General features: G+C 30.0%; 1 protein-coding gene across 1 annotated transcript; it reads right to left on the reverse strand.

Annotated features, from left to right (window-relative positions):
* Positions 1-1,865: 1,865 nt before the first annotated feature.
* Positions 1,866-23,648, reverse strand: LOC139426519 (uncharacterized). The gene is made up of 2 exons (XM_071185743.1): positions 23,591-23,648; positions 1,866-2,581 (listed from the first exon to the last, which is right to left on the reverse strand). The coding sequence occupies exons 1-2, from the start codon at positions 23,646-23,648 to the stop codon at positions 1,866-1,868; spliced, it is 774 nt and encodes a 257-aa protein (XP_071041844.1).
* Positions 23,649-25,720: the final 2,072 nt, after the last annotated feature.

A 25,720-nucleotide genomic window follows, 5' to 3' on the forward strand; every position in this document is an offset into this window, starting at 1 on the left:
GGCGTCGAATTTGATGTTGCTCGAGGGCTCCTTCTGCTGGGGCGGGTCTCGCACCCAGTATAGTTGGCTGTGTGGTTTTTGTAACAATTACAGCATTTTGGAGGTGTTGTTCTGTCTCTGTTGCATTCATGAGACCTGTGGTTTTCAGCGCATTTTACACACCTATTTTAGGCTTTTCCAAAATTTTGAAAATAGTGTTTAAAATATTATAATATATTTACTGGTAATAATTTTATATTTTTTTAAAGTTTAATTTTAAATTTACACAGTATAAATATATGAATTTAAAAAATTTCGAAGAACATTTTCTGTTCTATTTAAAAAGCGAAAATCAATATTAAAAAGATATTCTTCGTTTTAACAATAAAAAAAGCAATCACTAATCATACAGCCAAAAAGAAAAGTTCAAAAAAAAAAAAAGCGTGCCTTTGAAGACTTCCAATAACTTTTCATGCTCTCATTAAATGAAACGCCTACTTTCTCCTTCTGCCTTAACCCTTTCGCTATCACCGGGACATATATGTCCCGCAGGCAGTTTCAGATAACCCTATGGGCTAAATATGCTTTGAATTATTATGAATGCATGTCCCACTGGTGTTCCTTGATATCACTGACAATTCAGTGTAATATTCTCCAAATAGATGACAGTACAATCCTTTCGGAATACATTTTTCCCTCGCAAAAATTCTTTGCGCGGTATTTTGTCCTGTCTTGCCGCCATTTTGATCACTGTGTGATGGAAGGAAAGGCATCAAAGCTTATGCTGAATGTGGGCGATCGCTTGCCAGTAGAAGGTCCAACTCGCAGAAGATGTGTATGTTGTGCCAAATTGAAAAAGGAAAATAGAACAAAAACTGTATGTACAATGTGCAAAATTGCACTTTGCAAAGACTGTTTTGCAGTATACCATACATAAGTGTTTATTATATCCTTATTATAGTTTCATTATATCTTTATTGTATCCTCATTATATACATATTATAGCAAAATACGTGTAAATGAGTGAAAGTAACTTAGCTTTTCTCGGCATTCTCAACCATTATTTCAGTACTACTGGGACGCATGTGTCGCACGAAAAAATACCAATGGGACATATATGTCCCACTCATCCCTTTCCGTCTGGTAAGTAATTTTTTCCCTTTTTCAGAATTTTATCGATATTTGCATTGTAACTGATGTATTTAAGTACTTATTTTATTTTTTCTCAGAAAAAAAAATTGGCAGTGAAAAGGTTAAACGGAATGGTCACTTTTAATTGAAACCTAATTTAAAATATTCCAGAGATCATTTTCAGCGATATTCCAGTAACAAAGAGAAATATTATGAAGAAGGTATAGCCTTCTTTTTGCCTTCTTACTCAGATTATAAATCTCAATGATAATTATTTTTTCTGATTATGACTTAAATTACATTCCTCACATTTCTTTTCGATTGAATATTATTAGAATATGCTGAAAAATGTGTCCCCTATTCCGAAAGAAGGAAAAAAAAATTGCTCAATCCATACTATGGGGATTGGTAGTACAACCGATCCGAATTCATATGAACAAGTTTCCTCTGCAAATATCTTAATACTACTATTAAGGAACATTTTTCAAAAGATCACTTAAGTTTTGGTTTGAAAGAAAGAACATCGTGTTTATGAAAGCAAACCACTGAGTCTCACGCGAATAGATATTTATAATGAGTAGAATGTCGAAGAAAACAGCAAAGTCATGTTAGAATAAACAGCCCTCAAATATTTAAAAAAAAATTTTTAATTTTTTATTTTATTTCCAATGGCAGACATGAAAGACAAATTTGTAGCCAAGAACAATATAAAGAAAGAACAAAAAACGGAAACAAGAGCTACAAAAATAAAGAGTCTATAGGTCTGTAATAATGCATCTCGCCCGCCAATATCGTTCCCACAAGGGCCCAGGAGGAAGTGCAGGGCAATGTCTTAGATGGTTAGCGTCCATTTCTTCTTGTTGGTTACATAATGGACAAAGGGGGCTTGAAAAGATTTTAATTTTATACAGGTGTTTTGATAAACAGTCATGGCCAGTGGCGAGGCGAAAAAGGGCCACAGATTTTTCTCTTGGCCATGACGGAATATCTTTAATTCCTTCCAACCAGTCCTTATTTTTATTTGCTTCTTGGAGTTTTGCTTCAAATGTTGTTCGCAGAGAGATTTTTATTAGCCTTTTCGCGGTGTGGAAAGGAACTGGCTTAAGAGATATTTGTAGAATCTTGGCGGCTTTTTTGGCCAAGAAATCTGCAGTTTCGTTACCTTGAAGTCCACAATGCGCTGGTACCCATTGCATGGCGACATTTTTGTTGTGTTGGTCAAGCCTGTGAAGGGCTTGACGACAATGTAGAATGTCGGCAGATGCGGGGGCTTTGGAGGAAGCAATAGCTTGGAGTGCGGCTTTGGAGTCAGAGAGGATGACTACGTTATTAAATTTCTCAAGGTGATTCTGTAGTTGTGACAGAGCTACGCTTATTGCCGATACTTCTGCATCGAAGGCTGTTCTAGACGAACCAATCGGGGTGTAAAATGAAAAAAGGCTGCAGGAAACTCCGGCTCCTGCATTAGTGCCTTCAGCCAATCATATTTAAAAATAGAATAAACTTTTAAATATATACTGTAAATATTTAAAAATAGAATAAACTATTTTTCTCCCTTAATTATAGTATATATACATTTATTATTCTTAGTTTATATAGTATTTCAATGCACTTTTTCTCATTGTTCTGAAACTTTTTCGTCACAGCCTTTTGAACTGAAGAAATCACTCTATAACCTCTCATTCTTAGAAAATAGATAATGCTTGTTAGTAGAATAACTAATCAATCAGTAAATTCTGCAGCGGTGAAGTGTATAAAAGAGCCGCCCTCCTCCTCTCATTAAAAAGAAATCTTTAAAAGTGATCCGAAAAAAGAAATTAGCTGTTTTAATATATTTAATAGAGTAAATTTGTTAATAAAAATTTTTTAACTCCTCAATTTTCGAAGAAGTTAAGTATTTTTTCAAGTATAAAAATTAAAAGTATTGTTATATTTGCTCAGGTCTTCTAAAACAAACCAATCTAACTAGAGATGGTTCAAAAGTAACAGAGCAGTGACTTGATACTGTAACAGGAGCAGTGACTTGATACAGTGACAGGAGCAGTCACTGCGACAACTCGCTCCTACCAAAAAGAAGCCACAGTGAAACACTGCTACTTTCACTGCGAAAAATTTCGCTGCTCCAAAAAATCACAGTGAAAATACTGATTGATTTCCAGTGACAACCTGCCGCTGATCCATACCATGCTTTCGGAAGCATTTTCCTTGCTCTACTGCGATAAATGTTGCTGTTATTTTTGATCGAATATAATTACGGCTATTGAGTTTGAAAGCAAACACAAGATCTCTCTGTTGCTCATAATTTGTTAGAATTTGAATAATTTGTTGTCCGATAAAATTATTAGATAATGAATAATCTTTAAAATAATCTTATAGCATTATTTTTGCCCGTATATATTCAAATATAGCCTAAAAAAAAAGAGATCGCAGAGAATCAGACAAAATGAACATATCAACAATAAATTACGCATTAAAATTTTAAGATATATGCGTAAAAATTTTAAAGCATATTCTTAGCAGCGTGAGAAAAAGTGTATAGTGGTAACTAAGCTGCACTGGCACTTCAAAGTTCTTGGGTTCGAATCCTGCCTGTTGCAAGTGTATACCGAAGAACCTGCGTGGTATTGTTTTATTATTTAATATGAAACTTCAAAACATTTAATGGCGACAAACACCAATTTCAGTTCAGTGCGATAACTAGTCATTTTGTGATTAATATTTAAAATTGCACGATTAGCCACACCCTTAAAAAGCAGTTAGTTTTCCAGAAGTCCACGTCAGAACATAGGACCAATACTACTCCCATCACCTACTGATACATTGAAAGCGCATGCTGGCGCTCATAGAACATGGATAAAAAAATTCTAAAAAACAACTTAATTTTTTTTAAACAAGTATTGTTTTAAATCACGTTGTATTAGCTTTACATTTAACACCATACTAAATTCTTTTAATGTACCAAAAGTCAAAAAATGACAGAATTTGTGCAAAGTCATCAAACGTGAAGGCCAAAAAGAAAGAAAAAAAAAATCGCGCACATCTGAAACTTTATTATTTTGTTACAAAGGCCATTTTACAGTACGTAGTAATATTTTAATTTTATAAAAATCTATCCTTTTGATTAAGCTTCTCTGAAGGAATCATTCATTATGCTGAATTGAAATGTTTATGAAAAGATTTTTTCATAAAATGCCTTTTTCTTTTTTTAGTCTTTGAGAAGAAAGGATTTTATTATTAAAGAGTAATCATGCACAGGTTATTCCTTTTTATGAATATTTTTTCGCTCCAGAAACGACATATTTCGTTTCGTTCTGCTTTATCTTCGTTGTCTTAAACATACGTTCTTTTGTTTTTTACTTTATTAAAATCGAAATTTTATAGTTAAAAATAAGTCGTTTTTATTTTTGTGTGTAGTTGGCGGCGCAAAAATATAAAAATAATTTAAATAAAAAATGGAAAGGGCTTAAAATCATTTGCATCTCTTCTAATAATAATTAAATAAAATATTTTAGAGAAAGATAGTTTTTAAGAAAATTTTAAAATATTATTTCCCTAAAAACTTTTAATTTAAAGTCTTATACATTTCCAATTTCACTGTCTGCAATTTAACTTTTCTGCATTTAACCTTACCAGCATGGAACTTTTAAAATCATTCATACTTTATTATATTTTTTAAGTAGAAATAAATCAACATTAATATAAAAAAAAAATAGTGCTTTTCAAAAGTTATCCAAAAAAATTTATAAATTAGGAAAGTAGTTTGAAACTTTTTTTTTTTGACATTTATCAATTTATTTATTTATTTTTTGTCAAGAGAAACTAAAAATTTTTCTCAGAAGTGGAAGAATTCTGTCGAAAAAAAAAACATTTCTCAAATTAAAATAAAATCATGTTTCAAACTCGTTTCAGTAATTTTTGTAATTTTGAAAAATAATTTTTTTAATTTATTCATTGTCACTAAAATAGTAAATTTTGAAACAAAGTTTGCAATTTTAACAATATTTAAATTTGAAAAAAGGAAAATTAAAAAGTCATTTTAGTTCTTCAATAAAGAATAGTATTTTATTAACACACACTAAATTCTACTACTTTATAATTTTCTACACACACTAAAAACAATTCGCTTTTGTGTTCTTATAGTTTTTGTGTGTGTGTGTGCAAAGTTTGTATGAATTTTATTTTGATTATAGCATTTTGCAAACATATTTTCGCTTACAATGGTGAAAAATTTTAAAATACAACTTTCGCGCTCAGTTTATCATTTGGAATAAATTCAATATTACCCATAAGAAAAACTATTACAAATAAATAATTATTTATTTTTTGTAGTTTTTCGGAAGAAAAGGTTTTAAGAATTAAAAAGAAAAAAAAAACATCTGAAAATAAATAAATAAGGGATTAGGAATTTTGTATATTTAGTAAAAAACTTAAAAATCTAAATCTTAAATGTTTCCATTTCCTATCTGGGATGATACCATTTTGGTGAAAAATTTCGAAACAGTTCTTATTTCTCGGTTTACTTATAACACTTTAGAATGACAAAATTGATATTTTTGAATAAAAAATATCGAATCTCAAAACAAATATCCTTCTTTATCTGCATTATATCAAAAAGTTAACACAATTTTGGCAAAAAGAAATATTAAAATAAAACTCTGCTGTAAACAGCATCACTACACCTCATGACAAGCTTTGCATTCGGCTAATTCCGTTTGCCCGGGATGTACATTCTAACGTCATTGGCTATCCCGCCTCGCCTCTTTTTGAGGAATTGTTTGGGGTACTGATCACACCTTCAGCGCAACGTAAGAATACGCTCTGCGCAGAAGGCTTAATTTTCTATTGAAAGAAGGGAAAGAGATTGTCTGGTAATAAAAATATTTATAATATTTAATGTTGTTAAAAACTGGTAGCTATTTTATTAAGATATAAGGTTTGTTTTTGATACTTAAATGATAATTGATAAGTTTTCTATTTTTAAGAGACTATTGTCCATTGGGTTTTATCCATGATAATGCAAAAATAAATAATTTAAAAAACATAAAGTATATAGTAATGGTACAGAACTCATTGCTAATTCTAGAACTTTAAATGAAGTTACGATATTTCACAGTTCCTAAGAAGTGCCTAAATGAGAGAAAATTACCAAAATGTTCTGGATTTTTAAAATGTTTTACAGTTTTAACCTTGTGAACTTCATTATATTTTTGAAACTTAAATTTATTCTCCTGCTCGAGGTTTAATTTAAGATGATAATTACCATTCGCAAGCTGTAGGTACTGCAGAGTAACAGAGTGTAAAGCATGTGAAAGAAAGTAGGCGTTACTAACTAACGTAAGTTTGCCATTTTCGGACGATTAACTTGAACAACATGTGTATGTAAAATGCATACATAAATATTTCTCTTTACTCCCAATTAAACCCATAGGGGCTAGATAATTGCTCTCCGACACTTTCCATGTCTTGCAGAATACTTTTAATTCATAGGTAGCTACAAAATATTAATATCAAGTAAATTTCAATGTTGTTTCTTCTTTTTTTTAAAACAGCTTGAATGGTTTATAATAAGATAATTAATCCCTCCCTCACCCGAAAAAAAAGTTATATGTCGCATAAAACATAGTAGAAAGGATTGCAGTTCGTCCTTAGTTAGTTACTGCTATAAGTTAAAAAAAAAAAAAAAGCTTATGATAAAAATTGAAATTTCTTTCTTGAAATTTTTTGAAGTTGGGAGTATTAAATAGAGGATTCAATCAAGACAAAGCTATTTATAGAAGTGCGTCCTTCCCATGCAACATCTTATATATTTAGCAGTTTCAATAGGGTGTGAAAATATTGTTTTATAATTATGTGGTTCTTAGAAAACAGACGGCTGGTTCACTGATTAACAATACTGATTAATAATAATTAATAGTTCTGCATACCATACTCTTTTTAGCAATAATGTGCTGTGGAAATGATGCACATTGACAAGCGTATTCAAAACTTAGAATATAATAAGATTAAATCGCTACTTAATTTACATTATTGGAGATATCTTTAATCATAAGATCATACATTTTTACATTTTCTTTTTAAATATATTTCAAATGACAAAATACGAAATTTTAATTTGAATAATTTTGATGAAGTATATTTTAAATGCACTACTTTTATGAAATATTTTTGCTTAGTAACTATTTAAACGATTTCCAGCAAAATTAGTATATAATGAGATTTAAATGGGCAGACAATGTACTTTCTTTATTATTCTTAAAAGAAAAACAAAAATTCTCTTGAGTACTCATATATGTCAGTCAAAATATGCAAAAAGTAAATTAACATTCAGGGGTTCACATTTTTAACAGCAAAACTCGTGGCACCACATTGCAGAGATTACGCGTACTTCTCGTACTCCGAAGGTCAAGTATCCGTATTTTATTTTATAAAGGTCATTGAAGAGCTGATCCAATTTTCAGGTTTTGATTACTAATTTTTAAACTACGTAACCTTGTAATTTTGAACCCAAACCAAAAGATAAGGGAACTTCTAGATCAAGTATGGGGAAAAATTTGCCTTCGTGTAGGACTTCTTGATGGAACTAATCCGCATTTGCGTTGCATGGAGAGGGAGATCACGAGAACCCCCACAGCTAGCTTGAAGGCAAGGGGACTCTCACCCATGATCTGTCAATCACTAAATAAATATAAGTATGATCGGTGCAGGCCGGATGCGGAAATATTGGCCGAAAGAATAGTATGTTCATTAACAGAAAGGAAATCTATTTTGACCGCTTCTTTTTTTTAAATTTAAAATGTCAACTGCACAAATTAGTTACTATGCAATATGTTAGACCCTAAAAAAATTGGGGATGATAAAATCCTATCCTTAAGTGAAGGGTTATCAAGGTATTCTTATTTTCTCCCCTATTCTTATTGTACACTGTACAATTACTCTGAAATCTTCTGCAAAAGGGGCATGTTTTATATAGTGATCCCAGGGTACATAAAAGCCATGATTTAAAAAAAAAAAAAAAAAAAAAAAAAAACGGCCTTTTCCACGAACCGAATATCTAATCATTTGGAATGAATAGTACTTTCATTTTTCAGTTTTTAGTGGTATTTCCAGAACGGTATTGCTAATGGATTTCATTAAAGTAAATTTGCGCCATTTTTTTACAAAAAAAAATCAATTAGAAACAATTAAAATTTAATGATAATTATGTAAGAAATAAACAAATTGAAGTCTATTATCTTAATAAGTGATTTAATACTAGTGAAAGATCAAGTCATGGGATCTCGATCAACGCAAGCAGCAATGCATCCGTATGATAAATCGCAATCTCGATAGGCCACAATTCGACCTCGATCAAACTCAGACACATGCTGGTAGGAATTTCTCCTTCTTGCACGAGGCATAACAAAAACTTATTTACCCATGAGCAACGATCAAATTCAGTTTTTGTATGGATGGTGTTTTCTGCACAAGGGAGAGCTGAAAGTTGTATACCGCTTATACTTCCGGGTTACTGTTTCCGGTGTATTTCAAAGTCACTTGACTCACAACGTGTCAATAATATATGCCAACTTTCAAATTTAAACCTGAAATATAATGTATAAATTAATCTTGCTCCTCGAACAATATGCTTACACTAACATAAGATGGTGCACAGCTTGCAACACGAACAAAGAGTAATAAACAAAAAGAAAGAGGCCAAATCAAGACTGCCAGAAAAGCGAGTTATTCAAAATCTAGCAACCATGTCACATTTATATCTGTAAATAACTAAAACAAATTTTTACTTCAAACTCACCAGAATTGCATAATAACATTAATATCTTATGAAATACGGCAGATTTTAACTCAAAAATTATCTAATTTATTTATTTTATTGAAAATAAAATTATCCGGTACAAAATATCGCCTCACAGAATAGCATGTAGTAAGCAGCTGCAAACTTTCTAACCGGAACTAGAGCAGGCATGCAGCTCGAGACTGTTATTGTTTACATTTTTACTGAAAACACCATCCATGAGAAACTTACTGTCAAACCTCTTCTTTTATACACACTTTTAATTCATAGGTANATTTATTTAGTAATTTTAAACTTATGTAAGTATTATTTTATAATGTTGAATATTAACAATGCGCATGCGCAAGTTTTTCTTTCAACGAATCAGCGACATTCAAGAACTTGGATAGTGTCAACGAATCATCCAATTTCTTGGACAGAGAAATCCGTCCAATTTCTCGGATTCAAGAAATTGGACCGTGTAAACAGGCCTAAAGTCACTTGGCTCACAACGTGTCAATAATATATGCCAACTTTCAAATTCAAACCTGAAATAGAATGTATAAATTAATCTTGCTCCTCGAACAATATGCTTACACTAGAATAAGATGGTGCACAGCTTGCAACACGAAAAAACAGTGATAAACAAAAAGAAAGAGGCCAAATCAAGACTGCCAGAAAAGCGAGTTATTCAAAATCTAGCAACCATGTCACATTTATATCTGTAAATAACTAAAACAAATTTTCACTTCAAACTCACCAGAATTGCATAATAACATTAATATCTTATGAAATACGGCAGATTTTAACTCAAAAATTTTCTTATTTATTTATTTTATTGAAAACAAAATTTTTCGTTTGAAAATATCGCCTCACAGAATAACATGTAGTAAGCAGCTGCAAGCTTTCTAACCGCAACTAGAGCAGGTATGCAGCTCGAGATTGTTATTGTTTACATTTCTACTGAAAACACCATCCATGAGAAACTTACTGTCAAACATCTTCTTTTATACACATTGTAGGTGTCGCTACTACCACCTGCTTTTCATGAATGAGCTGGTAAACTAATCATTTGTATTCCACAACATGCTTTATCCGTCCTGCAAATTTCATGTTCGTGGTGCGTCGCCATCCTGGTGTAGCCTTTTTAATAGCCAGTAGTGTATTAATATTAAATACATATATATTTTTAGAAGATTATCAGGCTTAAAATTCGATTTTTTTTTCCGAATTAAAGGACCACTTGAATGGGTTTATAAATAATTTACTTCTTTTTCCCCCGGAAAGAAAAAAAAAACGTTTTATGCTGCATATAACACAGTAGAAAAGATTGTAATTCTTCGTAAGTAGTAACTATTTAATCGATTTCCAGCAAAATTAGTATGCAATAAAATTTAAGTGGGTAGACAGTATACTTTCTTTATATTTCTTAAAGGAAAACCGAAAATTCCCTTGAGAACTTATAGTTATTAGTCAAAATATGCAAAAAGCAAATTTGCATTTAAGGGTTCACTTTTTTTACCAACTCTTGGAATCTCATTTCAAAGATTACTTCTACTTCTCATACTCCGGTGGTGAAGTATCCATATTTATTTTATTTAATAACCGTCGTTGAGCAACCTACCAAATTTTGAGGTCTCGGTTACGTAGCCTTGTAATTTTGAGCCCAAACCAGAAGACAAGGAAAGTCCTAGATCAAGTATTAGGAGAAATTCGCCTTCGAGATGGTCTTTTTGATAAAACTAACCCGCAATTGCGTTACATGGAGAGGAGGATCACGAGAACCTCCCATGGTTAGCTTGACGGCAAGGTAACTCTAACTAACCCATAATTCGTGAACCACTAAGGATAATTCCCGTCAGCACTGGGGTCGGTGCAAGCCGGATACCGAAATATTAGTCGAAGCAATAGTATGTTCAGTATGAGAAAAGAACACTTTTTGTGACCTTTTTTCTTCTTCTTTTTTTACTTAAAATGTCATCTGCACAAATTATTCAGTATGTAATGTCTTAGACCCTCAAACTATTGAGTAAGGGAAAATCCTATTCTTAAATTATCAAGGGTTATTTTTCCCCTTTTTTTATTGTACACTGTATAATTACTCTGAAACCTTCAGCAAAAATAGTACATCTTATATAGTGATCACAGGGTACCTGAAGGCTATGATTTTAGAAAAAAGAAGAAAAAAGAAAAGGAAAAAACAAAACGGCTTTTTCCAAAAAATTTAAAATCGAGGAATAACGAAAAATGAGAAATAAACAAAGAGAATTTAATATTCGATCAATGCTTATAAAAATAAATAAATAAAGACACTGTAAAAGAAAAATAAATTTTCTACAACAATGGATAAATGGTCAATAGAGCAAAAAATTGAAAGAAAAAAGCATTTAAATTTAAATTTTGTACTTTTAAAAACAATTTTATATTAAAAATCCCGTTAAAATTATGATTTTTAACGGAATGCAGTTAAAAGGAAAATTTTAAAGAGTTTAGTTAAAAGTTTACATTGTACTCATTACTGTAATAGTCAGTTCAAATTTTAAAATGGAGGAATAAACAAAAACGAGAAATAAATGAAAAGAATTAAACATTCGATTATTGAAAAATTTATTTAAGTTAACTAAATCAAAAGTTTCATTATTGTGTTCCATTTCCATAATCCATATTGTACTTTATTTGATCCATTTCATACATTTTCACACCTTAGCTTTTTGTTTTTAACACAATCAAATTTGTCGTCTCAACTAATTTAAGCATTCCCTTTAAATGATTCTTAATATTTATCACTACACTTGAATGAAAATGTAGATTGGTAAATATTGAAAACATATTCAATAAACATTGAATATATAATGTATTAAATATTGTAATGTGACGTTGTTCATTTTTATAAAAGTTTTTTAAATATTCATTTCTATAACCAATTCTAATTTAAACATACATTGATTTCAAGGAAATAGCTATCGAGAATGATATAAAGTGATAAAGATAATAACCTAAAAAACGTAAAATATGAATTCAGTATAATTTTTGGTGCTGACAGATAAGAAATAATTCGTTTCTGCAACCTGTAGTATCCTGGAGCTGTGGTTCCGTAACAGTAAATCAAAGAATCCTATTTCCGTTGGAAAATCACTGGGATTCCGAGATTTAAGATATTTTTTTTTTAAACAGAAATAAATTTTATTATCCGTTCAATAATTCATAATATGCTTTATAATAGGTTTATTTCTGCTGAAGTTAATTATGCAAAATTAATGAAAAAAATTAGTAAAGTTTTAATTCTTTTAAAATCAATCTCTAAGTAATATTTTGAAAATGTTGAGAAAAGAATGAAAAAATTCCATAAGAATTCCTCACCATGATTTTCAGATCATAATAAAAATAACCATCAAAGTCAAAAAAAAAAAAGAAATACGTTTATTTGATAACTATTTTCGATCTTCATAGCATTTTTGTTTGAAAACCATATTTCAGTGTATTTTATTCATTTTTCATGTACCAAGAAGAAAATAATTTTTTAAAGTATTTGATTCCTTGCATTAAATATTTTCAAAACAAACCAATTCAATTCAATTTTTTTTATTTTTTAAAATGCTTAGGTTTCACCAAAGAATCGCCATCATTTAGGATTGATTCTCTTGACGAAATAATTGGGCATCAACACCTAGAATTTCATAGTGATTAAATGTGATGTTCCGCCTACTTTTTAAGAGAGAATTTGGACAGTTACGAATACTTTTCAAATAAAAATAACTGCAAAAGAAATATTTTATTCAACAGTGGAATAAATTGGCATCTTAATCTTGAGTTTCTTTAATTTCTCGCCCATATGGATGGCTGACTGAATGTAAACAATAACTATCTTCCTAAAATCGGAAGTAATTTAAAAAACTTCCAGTGTATCCCTCCAGTGTATGTAATGCTTGCGAGGCCATCAGGGCCGTCCTAGTAGCTTGAAGGGCCCCTGGGCTCGTGAATGGTTAAGGGCCCATTTAACATGCCATACTGCTTAAGATCGAGGTATAAAAATTTCACAAGCATTAAATATAAAATTAAACATTTTTAAAACATGTAATAATTTTGACAAATTTAGACACATTTTGAATTCTCTGAAAATTTAATACACATGATTTTTTTTAAATTATAAATATCTTAATTATTAGCATTAAGATATTTATAATTTAAAAAAATTTGAGATGGTAACCAGCCGTGATCTTCACAATCTAAATAATTTTCAAAAAGATAAAAGGTTATCGCAATGACTAAATGAACAAAAATAAACATATAACCCTTTGGCAAAATAACTCTTTATAACTTTTTAACTCTTTTATTCGCAAACTGTTTGATTATTTCGTCAAAATCGATAGTCATTAGCACATCAAGACATAGCCACTTCAAGCGTTGCTGTTCCATAGTAATTGATTTTTTTTTTTTATCAATTTTAGTTGAGAAAACGACCGTTCTCTGGTACAATTTGTGATCATACACAAAAAAATTCTGAATGCTATTTCAATGTTGGGAAATATCAATTTTAAGCCTCCAGAAACAATTGCTTCATTTAATGCAGGAAGTTCAAAACTATTTTCTTCTGAATTTAAAAAACAATGTTTAAAATGGATGCATTCATTAAATATGTCATCGTAATCTAAATCATTCTTGTACGTATTTACTAGATTTTTGCATTTATCACTCACTTCATTGAATTCAATGTCCATTAGATTACTTAAAAAGAGAAAAATTTCCATCTATATTTTCATACGCTTCTCCACGTTTACTTATTTCAGTTATTAACGAGTCTAAAGCAGGTAGAAATGCCTCCACTTTAAATTTATCACTTCCACTGAATTTGGTTTCCTTTTCCGGACCATCATGTCTTGTGAGATCATGTCTACGATAGGTACTCTGTCCGCCATTCGTCTGGAGGGGTGGCGGGGACTATGGTAACGAGGTATGATTATTTCAAGTAGGGGTGCGGGGTCCCTCTTTAAGACTGGTTTCGGTGGGAGAAAAGGAGACTTCTTTCTTCGATCTATTGTATTAGCCCTAGAGTTAAGAGAAATGAGCATTCGCGCCTGAAACATCGTTTAGAGCGTGTGATTCCTTTTTTTTAATCTTTTCTCTTTTTCAAAAGCTTCTGTTTTAGAAAAAAAATTAAAAAAATTTATATGTATGTATGGAATATGTATGGAAATTGTATAAAATTGTTTAAAGCAGCTCAATGTTTTATTAATAAATAACTCATCTATAAATTTATCATACATAGTAAATTGGTTATTAAGAAAAAAATAAATTTGCTAATAAAAACTGTTTTTAATAAATAGTGAAAAAAAACTGTACAGGTTACAATAAAATATGAATAAGAAAACGTAATTTAAGCAAAAAAAACTTCAGATAATTTCAGATGGTTTGATGGGTGCTGATAAAAATCATCGTTGATAGTTTTAGATTTCATCCTAGTTGCGGTCACTTGCTTTCAGTTTCAAAAAAAAAAAAAATAAATAAATAAATAAATAAAATATTTAAAAATTAATAATCAAAACAAAGATATTTAATATTTCTCCGGCACAGATAACGTGAACTATTTTTATTTTCAGCAAAAGTTTTATCTCCTTTTAAAATCAGAGTTATTAAGTTTAAGCTCTTCACTTTTTCCAGAAAATTCAAGTAATAAAAGAAATTAACTGCTTTAAAAAATGTGCAAGTTTAGAAATTAAACCATCTAACAATCAATGAACATTCATAATAAATATCGTAAAATTAAAAAGTAATATTAAAAAAACCTGTACTACCCTTAATGTCAGAATTTGTTCACTTTTTTTCCTTTGTATTTAAAAAATAACAACTGATTGAATCGAGAGAATTATTTTAAGTAAGAAAGAAATATTCATGCGAATCTTAAAAAAGTTCTTGAATCAGATTAAATAAGTCTCCTACTGGTGGCTGAGTCAGCCAATCTGGTATACTCCCCATACAAGCTATCATCGAAGGCGAAAGAAAAGGAGACCACTTCATCGAAGCCACCCTCCCTAAAATGCTCTCTTCTTGTTTCCATAGCACCAGACTGCCGCAGACTTTGTGGCGGACAGAGTACCTATCGTAGACAAACAGTATACTTCGCTTTCTGTCTCGTTTAGCTAAATATTGAAAATCACAATTTGGCATTTTATTTCTGTGGCTCTTGATTCATAATCTCTGAATTTCTCTCTGAGATAAAAAAATATATATATATGCTTTTAAGTAATCGAAAAGTTTAGAAGCTGTACTCAAATTCATTTCAGGTGTTTATAAAAATATGCTAGTTTTATTCACCCTTTCAAAAGCTTTCATTTGGTAGAGCCACCTGGTCTCCAACCCTACTGCAATAGTACATAGCTTTTGGTGCTTTTTGGATGAGTTCATGGACTTGATTTAATGCTTCTGTTGGTCAAGTGGGCGTAAGCAACAACAACAACCCTTTCAAGAATATCACTCCATAAAATAGTAAAAGAAACTCATTTTTTTACAAAGCTTCCCTCTTCGTACATGCATCTTGTTCAGTGTCATTTGCTAATAAATAAGGAGCCTGTTGAATTTTTTCATAGCCTTGATTTAACGAATGAACTGCGTCAGACCGCGATGACCACCAAGTAACTGGCAACTGTTTTACAACTTTTTCACCGTCTAGAGAAGAAATTAAAATACTCCGCCGGTGAGTTGATAATGCGAAAAAAGTGTACAATATCTGGACAAAATCAAAATATTTGACATATTACACAGAGCTCTCAGCTGCCTTACCTCCTACCAATTTTAGGCTATGGTGCTGCACAAGGAACGTGGACAAGGAACGTAATGATCTTTTTTTTAACTTGCAAACGCGTATAGAATGAGTTAAGTTACAAAATTCATTCCCTTTGGGGAAATAATTCTTCTACAAGAAAGCAATGGCTTGGCGACAGGGAGCTAGCTGAACGGAGTTCTCTTCAATTTGTTACGCTATCATATAAATAGCCTCTTGGACTAGTAAAATTTATGGCTTAGTTCCTCCGATTACTCTCCAAAAAGGGTCCCCTAGGAGCGAGGACAATGTATGAAAGGACAGGGACAAACTGAAAAGGAAATGCAAATTGATCACCTGAAAATTTCATGGAAATGTAGAACATCGGGAGTCTTTTTAAGTTGTCATGATTATAAGCTATTCCAACTAATGGTGTTTTCACTGTAATCAATCATTATTTGTAGAAAGAAGCGCAAACTATGCACTTTAAAGTGTGCAATGAAGGAATTCTTTCATATTGTATATATTTTTAAAAAAATTTATTATCCATTTTTTATTATAAGTTTTTTTCAAATATAATCTATAAAGAATAAGATTTTCAAGGACCCCCTGAGCACCTAGGGCCCCTGGGCACTGCCCGGTTGTGCCCATACGTAAAGACGGTACTGGAGGTGTGAACAGGCTTAATATTCTAGAAAATTTTATATTTGTTTTTGTGATTTCTGTTCAAATTTACGTGAAATTTTACCAAGCGTAGAAGTTTTATTTAATTTAGAAATTGTAACAAGTCGTGAGCATGAAAGAAATTTAAGAAAAATTGACATTGCAACATAAATAAATTTTAAGGTTTGTCATGTTTTGAGTATTATCCTTTGTTTGGCTATATTAAAGTAAATTATCGCTATTGGTTATTTTTTTATTAGCATCATAGTATGTTTGTGGAGTTTTCTGTATCCGTTTGTTGAACAATAGTAGTCGCAAACCGAAAATTGACTCTGCTGTTCAAAGACGGTTATTAAAAAGAAAAGAAATAAATAAACAATACACTTATACAACAAATACTTCTCAAGAGAGTCTCAAAACACGTTGTGAGCTAAATGGGTTAAGTTTAAAATACACCGGAAACAGTAACCCAAGAGCATAGGTACTAAAGAGCTTCCAGAGCTACCCTAGTGTAAAAAAAACACCATCCGTATGCCAAGACACGTTTTTATCTTACTTCTATAAGTTCAGATCCGTTGAATCTGTTAGCACTGAAACTGAGTAAGATGATTATCTATGTGCACTGTGCTGTTACTCGAAAGGTTAAAGTAGGCGTTACTTTTCATCTTGTGCATGAAAGATATTGGGTCGTTTAGAACTTTTCTCTTTTACTTATCAGAGGATAGTAAATTCAGAGGTTAGTCATTCCTTGAATTAGGCATATTAGCAAATATATAATTAAATTACGCAATGCGATACATTCAAAATACTAATCAAATAAAATATGGCTCATAGACTAAAATAACGATATGAAGTATAAACTTCCAATAATATGTCTCCCGTCAAAGTAAGTTTAATGCTACGTCTTCTAATAACTTCTAATAATCTAAACTTTTATTATAAATATTTATTATAAGTTTTGTCTATTATAAAGATCTATCATAAGTTTTGTCTAATCTAAATATCTGCTTTTTAAGATTAACGTTACCTTGCAGCAATATGCTATTGAATAAAACATGTAGCTAATGCAATAAAGAAGAACCTTATCCAGTAACACATCAATAATTAAAATGAAATAAACTTTTAAAATAAAAATTTAAGTAAAATTTACTATTATAAATAAATGAAATTATACAACCTAAGAAATTAAACTACTTCAGTCATTCGAAATTTCAATTAAATCAGTTACAGTTGACACATTTAAGACACATACAGTTTAGAAACATTAATATTTTTTGATTAATAATTTTTTTTTAATAAACTAAGATTAAATACACCATTCAGAAAATGAAAATAATACATAACAACAAAATAATAAACTGAAGAAAATTCAAAGTTTTAATCCTATAATAAATACTAACTTCAAGTTCTGAAATTCGACAAACACTAACATCATAAATGATTAAGCATTTATGGATTAGTAAAAAATTATAACGTAATGATATGGTCCGGGGAAAATCCTAAAAAAATATATAGCTTGAATCTCTCAAATTTTACTTTTTAAATTTTGTTGGTTTTCATTTCAGCTCTATACATTTGCACTGAATAACGTAAAAAACTTTCTCTTCACCATTTTCCATCTTCAAAATAAAATGTTGTTCAAATATTTTAGTAGCTTTAATATGTAAACTTAAAAAGTTTAATGCCACATTGGAGCAAAGATGGTATTCACAAGTTCGCAGTATTCCACTTATATCAAATTCTACTGATCATAACATACGTTTTTCAATTCACTCCATTCTTCAGAAAAATCGTTGTTCAACAAAAAATTTCCTTCAAATAAATAAGAGCCAGGAAAAAATAAAACTATCACTATCTCTTAATTATCCATTTAGCATTGCACGTGATACATGTTATAGAAAATGAAATTTTCTAAGTAAAATTAACGGTGCGTTATAACTTAATAATTTCTTACAAATTCATTCTAATTATAAACTTGTGATAGATATTCTCAACTTTAAGACGAACATGCCAACCGCGCATTAGTAAGTTGCAAGAACAAACTGCGCAGAAGGCTTTTTAAATTAGGTGTTTTTTTTTTCGACTTTTGTATAATATCGAATTATATGAATTTATAAATATTTATAAATATTAACTTATTTTAAAAACTGGTAGATTTGTTATTACAGTTTTGATATTTCAATGACAATGGATAATTTTCCTAATTTTTAGAGACTAAACTTTAGAGACATTAGGTATTATTAATGCAGGAAAAACACAATAGCCTATAGTGACGGTATTGAACTCACTGCTAATTCCAGAACTCCAATGATATTATGATTTTCATATGATAATGATGTTCCTTGGAAGTGCCTAAATAAGGGAAACTTCTCAAATGTAATGGATTTTTATAAAATGTTAACAGTTTTAACCTTGTGAACTTCATTATATTTTTGAAGACTAAATTTTATTCTTGTTGCTTATGGTTTTACTTAAGATGATATTACCATATGCCAGCTGTTCGTACTTCCAGACAAGGAGAATAAAGCTGAGAAGAGAAAGTAGGCGTTACTATTTAATGAAAGTTCACGATTTTTAGACGATTAACTTGAAATGACAACAACTGTAAATAAAATGCATATATAAATATTTATTTTTACTTCATATTGGAGCACAGGAACACCAACCATCATTGCTCACCTTCTTTTATTTGTGCCATGTTTCGCAGATTGCTTTTAATTCATGTGTAACTATCCTTCCCCAATTTGAAATAAAATATTAATATGAAATATAAAATTTTTGTATAGATTATAAAACTTAAAATTCGAATGTTTTTTTTTTCCCTTTTTTTTTTGAGTTTTAAGACAGCTTGAATGGTTTATATAAGTAATTCACCTTCTTCCCCCGAAAAAAAAACATTTTATGTTGCATATCACACAATAGAAAAGGTTGTAATTCTCCTTTAGTTAGTTACTGCTGTAAGTTAATAAAAATAAATAAACACAGAAATTTTAATTTGTTATTGAAATTTTTTTAAGTAGGGAGTTATAAACAGAGGATGCAATCAAGATAATGCTATTTATGGAATAATGTCTTTCTCATGTAACATATTGTTCTCCAAATACTCTTACATATTTAGCAACTTTAATAGAGACATAAAATATTATTTTATATTCATGTGGCTCTTTAAAACGAGAGTACTGGGTTTACCGATTAATAAAAATTAATAGTTCTGCATACCATACTTTTTTTTTAGCAAAAAGGCACAGTGGAAATGATGTATTTTTAAAAGCGTATTCACAACTTAGAATAAAATAAGATTAAATCTTTGCTCAATTTTCATAATTAGCGACATTTTTAATCATAAGATCATGCATTTTTCTTTACAAATTCATTTCAAATGACAAAATACGAAATTTCAATTTGAATAATTTTGAAAAAGGATAATTTGAATCCACTACTGTTTTGAAATATTTCTGTTTAGTAACTATTTAATCGATTTCTAACAAAGTAAGTATGCTATAAAATTTAAATGGAAGACAATAAACTTTCTTTATAATTCTTAAAAGAAAAAATTAAAATTCTCTTGAGAACTTATATTATTATATTATATTACTAGTCAAAATACGCAAAAAGGGGTTCACCTTTTTAACCGACAAATTCTTGAAACCCGATTTCGGAGATTGCTTCTCATACTCCGAAGATGAAGTATACATATTTATTTTATTTATAACCGTCGTTGAACAACCAATTTTCAGGTTTACGACTATTAATGTTCAACTACATAGTCTTGTTATTTTGAGCCCAAACCAGAAGACAAGGGAACACCCAGATCAAGTAATGGGAGAAATTTGCCTTCGAGGAGGACTTTTTGATTGAACTGATCCGCATTTGGGCTACATGGAGAGGAAGATCACGAGAACCTCCCATGGTCAGCTAGACGGTAAGGAGACTCTAACCCAGTGGTTCTTAACCTTTTTAAACCGCGACCCAAATTTGAGAAATATGTTCATGTCGCGACCCCAAAAAAAGTCAAAATTAGGCTGAGTACGCCACAATGACTTCTTCTAGGAGGTGTTGGTATTACTTATTATTTGGTGTATTAACTTACTTTTTTGGTTCGACCCAGCGCGACCCAAGAAATATGCTTCACGACCCAATTTTGGGTCGCGACCCATAGGTTAAGAACCGCTGCTCTAACCCATGATCCGTCTACATTCTGGATATTTTTACGTCAACACTGTGATCGGTGAAGCCGGATACGGAAATATTAACCGAAACAATAGATATACAATATGAGAAAAGAAAACTTTTTGTGACCGTTTTTCCTTCTTCTTTTATTAAAAATGTCTTCGGCGCAAATTTAGTATGTAATGTGTCAGACTCTTAAACTATTGAGTATGGGAAAATCCTGTTCTTTAATCAAGGTTAATAAAGGCATTCTTATTTCCCCCTTTTTTATTGTACACTGTACAATTACTCTGAAATCTTCAGCAAAAGGAGTAGGGGAGAGTGGGGTCAATTGTAACATATTTTTTACTTAACTATTTTTAACTAACAAAAAATTCAATATATTATTAGTATTAATTGACCGACGATTAAAGTAGACTATCCTCTACTAGAAAAAAAACAACAACCTTATTTTAAATGTTATTATATTAGTTACTAACAATTTTTAACAGTCGTGCACTTGTTACAATTGTCCCCACTTACGGGGTCAATTGTAACAGTTCATAATTTAAACTAAAGCATAGTTAATTATACTTATTATCATAGCTGTGATATATTTTTTTATTGATCAAAATAGTAGTGATATTTTAGGAGTAAAAATAATAATGAACTGAGACCTAAAGTGTTAAACTTTTAACTTTAAGGGGTTAAAAATTTTAATTTATGCTGTGAAAGGTGACACATAAAATAATGCACATGCAACATAATATAAATGATATAGGAAACTATTGGTGGTTCTTAAAGAGTTAAGTAATGGTTTGTAAACATAAGATTATTTATTTTCAGCTGTTACAATCGTCCCTTTACTTATTGTTACGATCGTCCCCAAGACGCCATTTCAGCTTCATGTATTAAAAATAATGCTAGTTAATTAACAAAACTAATCCTTTTTTTTAAATGTTAATTAAGGTGTCCACTAACATATTCGGTTAATAATTTTTATTTGTTTAAACAAAATTACTTTGCGACAATATAATATTCTAATACCAAAAATAGTACATACGTAGCGTGAAAATATCTTTTGTATGTAACTCTTTCAAAAGTACATAAAAATGGTTGCCAGCACTACATGTAGATTTATTAAATTATAGTACATGTAGATTTATTGAATGCACCTTGTGCGCCACCTAGGAACCAAATCTAGAGCCCGACACTCGAAATTTTTGCTCTGTTACAATCGTACTCTGTTACAATTGACCTCTCTCTCCCCTACGTCTTACATAGTGATCACAAGGTACCTAAAGGCTATGATTTAAAAAAAAAAAAAAAAAAAAAAGGGGGAAAAAATAAAGAAAAAGAAAAGAAAAAAAAACGGCTTTTTCCTCCAACCGAATATGTATTCACTTGGAATGAATAGTACTTTTTTTTTTAGTTTTTGATAGTATTTCCAGTATGGTATTGCTAATGGATTTCATTAGAGTAAATTTACGCCGATTTTTTACCGAAAGAAATCAATTAGTAATAATTTAAATTTTATGATAATAATGCAAGAAAAAAGCAAATTGAAATCTATTATCTTAATAAGTAATTTAATGCTAGTAAAAGTAAAAGTTTTACAGAAATCTACACAAATTATTTAAAAACTTTGTTATTCGATTATTTACCCACTTTTACAAGGAACAGTTATTTAAATATTTTTTTTTAAAAAAAATAGGACAATCGAAATTTTTGCAGTTTAATATGTTTAAATTCTGAGCTTCATCTTTTACGATTATTATGGAACACAGAGTAAATTTATTTTCTTACCTCACCTACATATCAACTACATCTTTATTTACAATCCAGTGTTTTTATGATTACTTATATATTTATTTATTTTAAAATATAAAATTAGTTTTGAGTTAATATAATATTAGAATAGTTTAAATTTCTTTGAAAATTAAAAGTTTCTTTTAGCTAACTAGAATTCCGACACCCATAATTGATTTTCAATCATCTTTCTTAATTTCTTCTTAAACGTCAATATTTTCCACAAAAACACAAAACATTTTAATTTCAAAGTATACAATTAACTTTGCTTTATGTAAGAATATTTTGTTTATCGTTAGGAAGTTGACGATTACCGAGATTTGAAAATTAATCCTCTGCATTCGGAAAAAGAAATAACCGAAAGAAAATGCATTATGAAATTCTGTATGAAGGAAGAAATTGAGAAGTAATTTCATTCGCTGAAGAGACTCATAGCAACTCAGATAGGGAACAGTTTTTAAAGCTATTTATTTAGTTTTTCTTTTAAATTTTATTTTCAAAGATTTCGCTTTTTAAGTTAAGATTTATAGCTAGCAAAATGTAATCTCTCTCTTACTATTTTTGACTAACTCGAGCTTCAGCTTATAAAATTAATAAATACAGACCACGAAAAGGAAAAATAAATTTTCTACAACACTGGATAAATGGTCAATAGAGCGAAAAATTAAAAAAAAAAGCATTTTAATTTGTATTTGAATTTAAATTTTGCCCTTTTGAATAAAATTATATTAAAAATCTCGTTAAAATTATGATTTTTAACGGAATTCAGATAATAACAAAAATTTATAATTTTTTTTAAACAGTTTAGTTAAAAGTTTACATTGTGCTAGTCATTACTGTAATAGTATTATTATCCAAGTAACTATTATTATCCTATCAATAATTTAGAATATGTTTTATAATAGGTTTTTTTTGTTGAAGTAAAGCCAATGAAAAAAATTAGTAAAGTTTGAATTTTTTTAAGAATCAATCTCTAAGTAATATTTTGAATAAGTTGAGAAAAGAATGAAAAAGTTCCATAAGAATTCCTCATCATTGTTTTCAGATCAAAATAAAAATAACCAAAGTCAAAAACAAAGAAATTCGTTTATTTGATAACTATTTTTAATCTTCATAATCGTATTTTTGCTTCAAAACCATATTTCAGTGTATTTTAATCATTTTTCAACGTATGCTTGTACCAAAAAGAAAATAATTTTTTAAAGTATTTGATGCTTAAGTATTCGTTTCAAAAATGAATAATTTGCAATGTAAGTCGCGGTGGTAGTTACGATTGAATAATTAAACAGATTAAATACGCAAAAATGAATTGAGTTTGTATTCCTACTTACCAGGGCTGAAAGCCTGTACACCAAGACGGAAACGGGCAAAAACTAGTACGAAAGGCATTTCATTCTAGCATTTTTTGTGGATATATTTGTCTATTTGACATTTTATCAATCTCTATAATTGAGATTGTGCAGAAGTGGACAAAACTCTATAAATTATAATCGATCAAAATATTAAAACATCACCTTACAATAGCAAATATACACCGAAGAGCCATTACATTATGACCACCCTGCTAATAACATGTAGGACCACCTTAGCCCTCAAAACTGCTAGCAACCGCCGTGGCATTGATTCCACAAGGTGCTGATAGGTAGTCTGAGGTATCTGGTCCCAAGCACTCACCAACTGGTTCGGCAATTCCCTCACATTGCGAGGGGATAGCGTGGCAGCACAAATTTGGTTTTCCAAGTAGGACCACAAATGCATTATTAGATTAAGGTCAGGTGAATTTGAGGGCCAAGACACGACTTGAAAGTCACTAGAATGTTCCTCGAACCAATCCATGACGATTCGACCCTTTTGACATGGTTCATTATCCTGTTAGTAAACACCATCCCCAGCAGGAAAAACTGTTGCCATGAATGGGTGAACCTGGTCTGTAACTATGCTCAAGTAGCTTACAGACGTCAGAGATTGTTCTATGAGGATTATGGGTCCTAATGTGTCCCATGAAAGCATTGTTCCTGGGTGANTTTATTTTGACATAATATTTTTTTGTTGTTTTATATCTTGCTTTAATTTATAAATACATAAAACCTGAATTTGTCTTGATCGGCCTCTAATATTGACCTATAATATTCAAATTGGAAAACATATTATATTGCCAATTACTAATGTTCCCCACCGGAGAAAATAATTATAGGCTTATTAGGGGGTTATTCAATGTGGTCCTATAGGTTACAATGCATATATATATATATATATATATATATAATAATGTTTCATTATTTTTCACTCGTTGGAACATAGTATGGAAAACAAAGCGTTATGCGAACATGATTATTATCGAAAATATTCACGTACGCAATACGTATATTTTTAGTTATTTATTTATATGTTATTAACATAGAGCCATTTAAAATTTTTTTCCTTTCCTTTTCATTTCTGTATTTATACATCAATAAAGAAAAGAATAATTAAATAAAAACTTTTCAAAACTGCATAAAAAGGTTTCTTTTTTCTTTTTTAAAATTTTATCAGCTTAGTTTATAATGCCCTTTTCTATAGCAGAACAAATGTTGTAAAGGAGATCAAATTAAAAACGAAATTTCATTTTTATTTTTCAGAATAAGTGAAGTAATTAGATTTTCATTTGTGACGTAATATAAATGGCAGAAAATTAGTGAAATCAATCGTATTTTACTAAGCGGATTAGTAAGAAAAGAAAATTATTTATTTTGTCTCCGTTCTTTCTCTTTTTTATTTCAAGATAAGTCCATACCTCCCTGGACGTTACTTATCGTTAATATTTAACATCTAAAAAGCAAAAATAAGTCAATTCGGAGTAATTGATTTTAAAATCAAGTAACTTTACTTGATATTTAAAATATGTAAAAGATTTCCCATTCAGTGCTTTAAAAGCATTAAAAATTACAATACGTATATTTTTTTATTTAAAAATTTTTTTTTTCTCCACATAATATTTTATGATTCTTCACTTTTGATGCATGATCATTACTGTTACATGCTACAAATTTTAAAATCATTATTGAAGAAATATTATGGAAAATAAAATATTCGAAAATAAAAAAATTAATTTGTAGTTTTAAAATTACTAAATTAAAAGTTTTTTAAGAAATAAACGATACAACTTTTTATTTCCTTTTTAATTTCTGTCCTCTCTTGTTCTGTGAATAGAAAGTTTAAGATTGACATAAAAAATATAGTAACGGGAAAAATTTAAAATATGAATTCAGATAATTTTTTTGTTCTCACAGAATGTGATAATTCGTTTTTGAAGTATTTTTTCTTTTCTTTTTTTCCGTTTTGAACGCTAGGGCATTCGTCTTACTCTCAAATTCAATCTTACAAGGGGTGATCAAATGAAAAGGTACGAAACGACACTGTGGGTATAAATGTAGACTTTATTCGAAATATACACCATAGGCTTGAGCACAACGATTCCACTG

This window comes from Parasteatoda tepidariorum, chromosome 9 (assembly GCF_043381705.1).
Source record: "Parasteatoda tepidariorum isolate YZ-2023 chromosome 9, CAS_Ptep_4.0, whole genome shotgun sequence".
Lineage (NCBI taxonomy): Eukaryota > Metazoa > Arthropoda > Arachnida > Araneae > Theridiidae > Parasteatoda > Parasteatoda tepidariorum.

Coding starts and splice junctions, on each gene's coding strand:
- LOC139426519 (XM_071185743.1), bottom strand. CDS start 23,648: ATGCCTTTCGTACTAGTTTTTGCCCGTTTCCGTCTTGGTGTACAGGCT. Junction 2,582..23,590: donor TGTACAGGCTTTCAGCCCTG/GTAAGTAGGAAT, acceptor GATTGGCTGAAG/GCACTAATGCAGGAGCCGGA.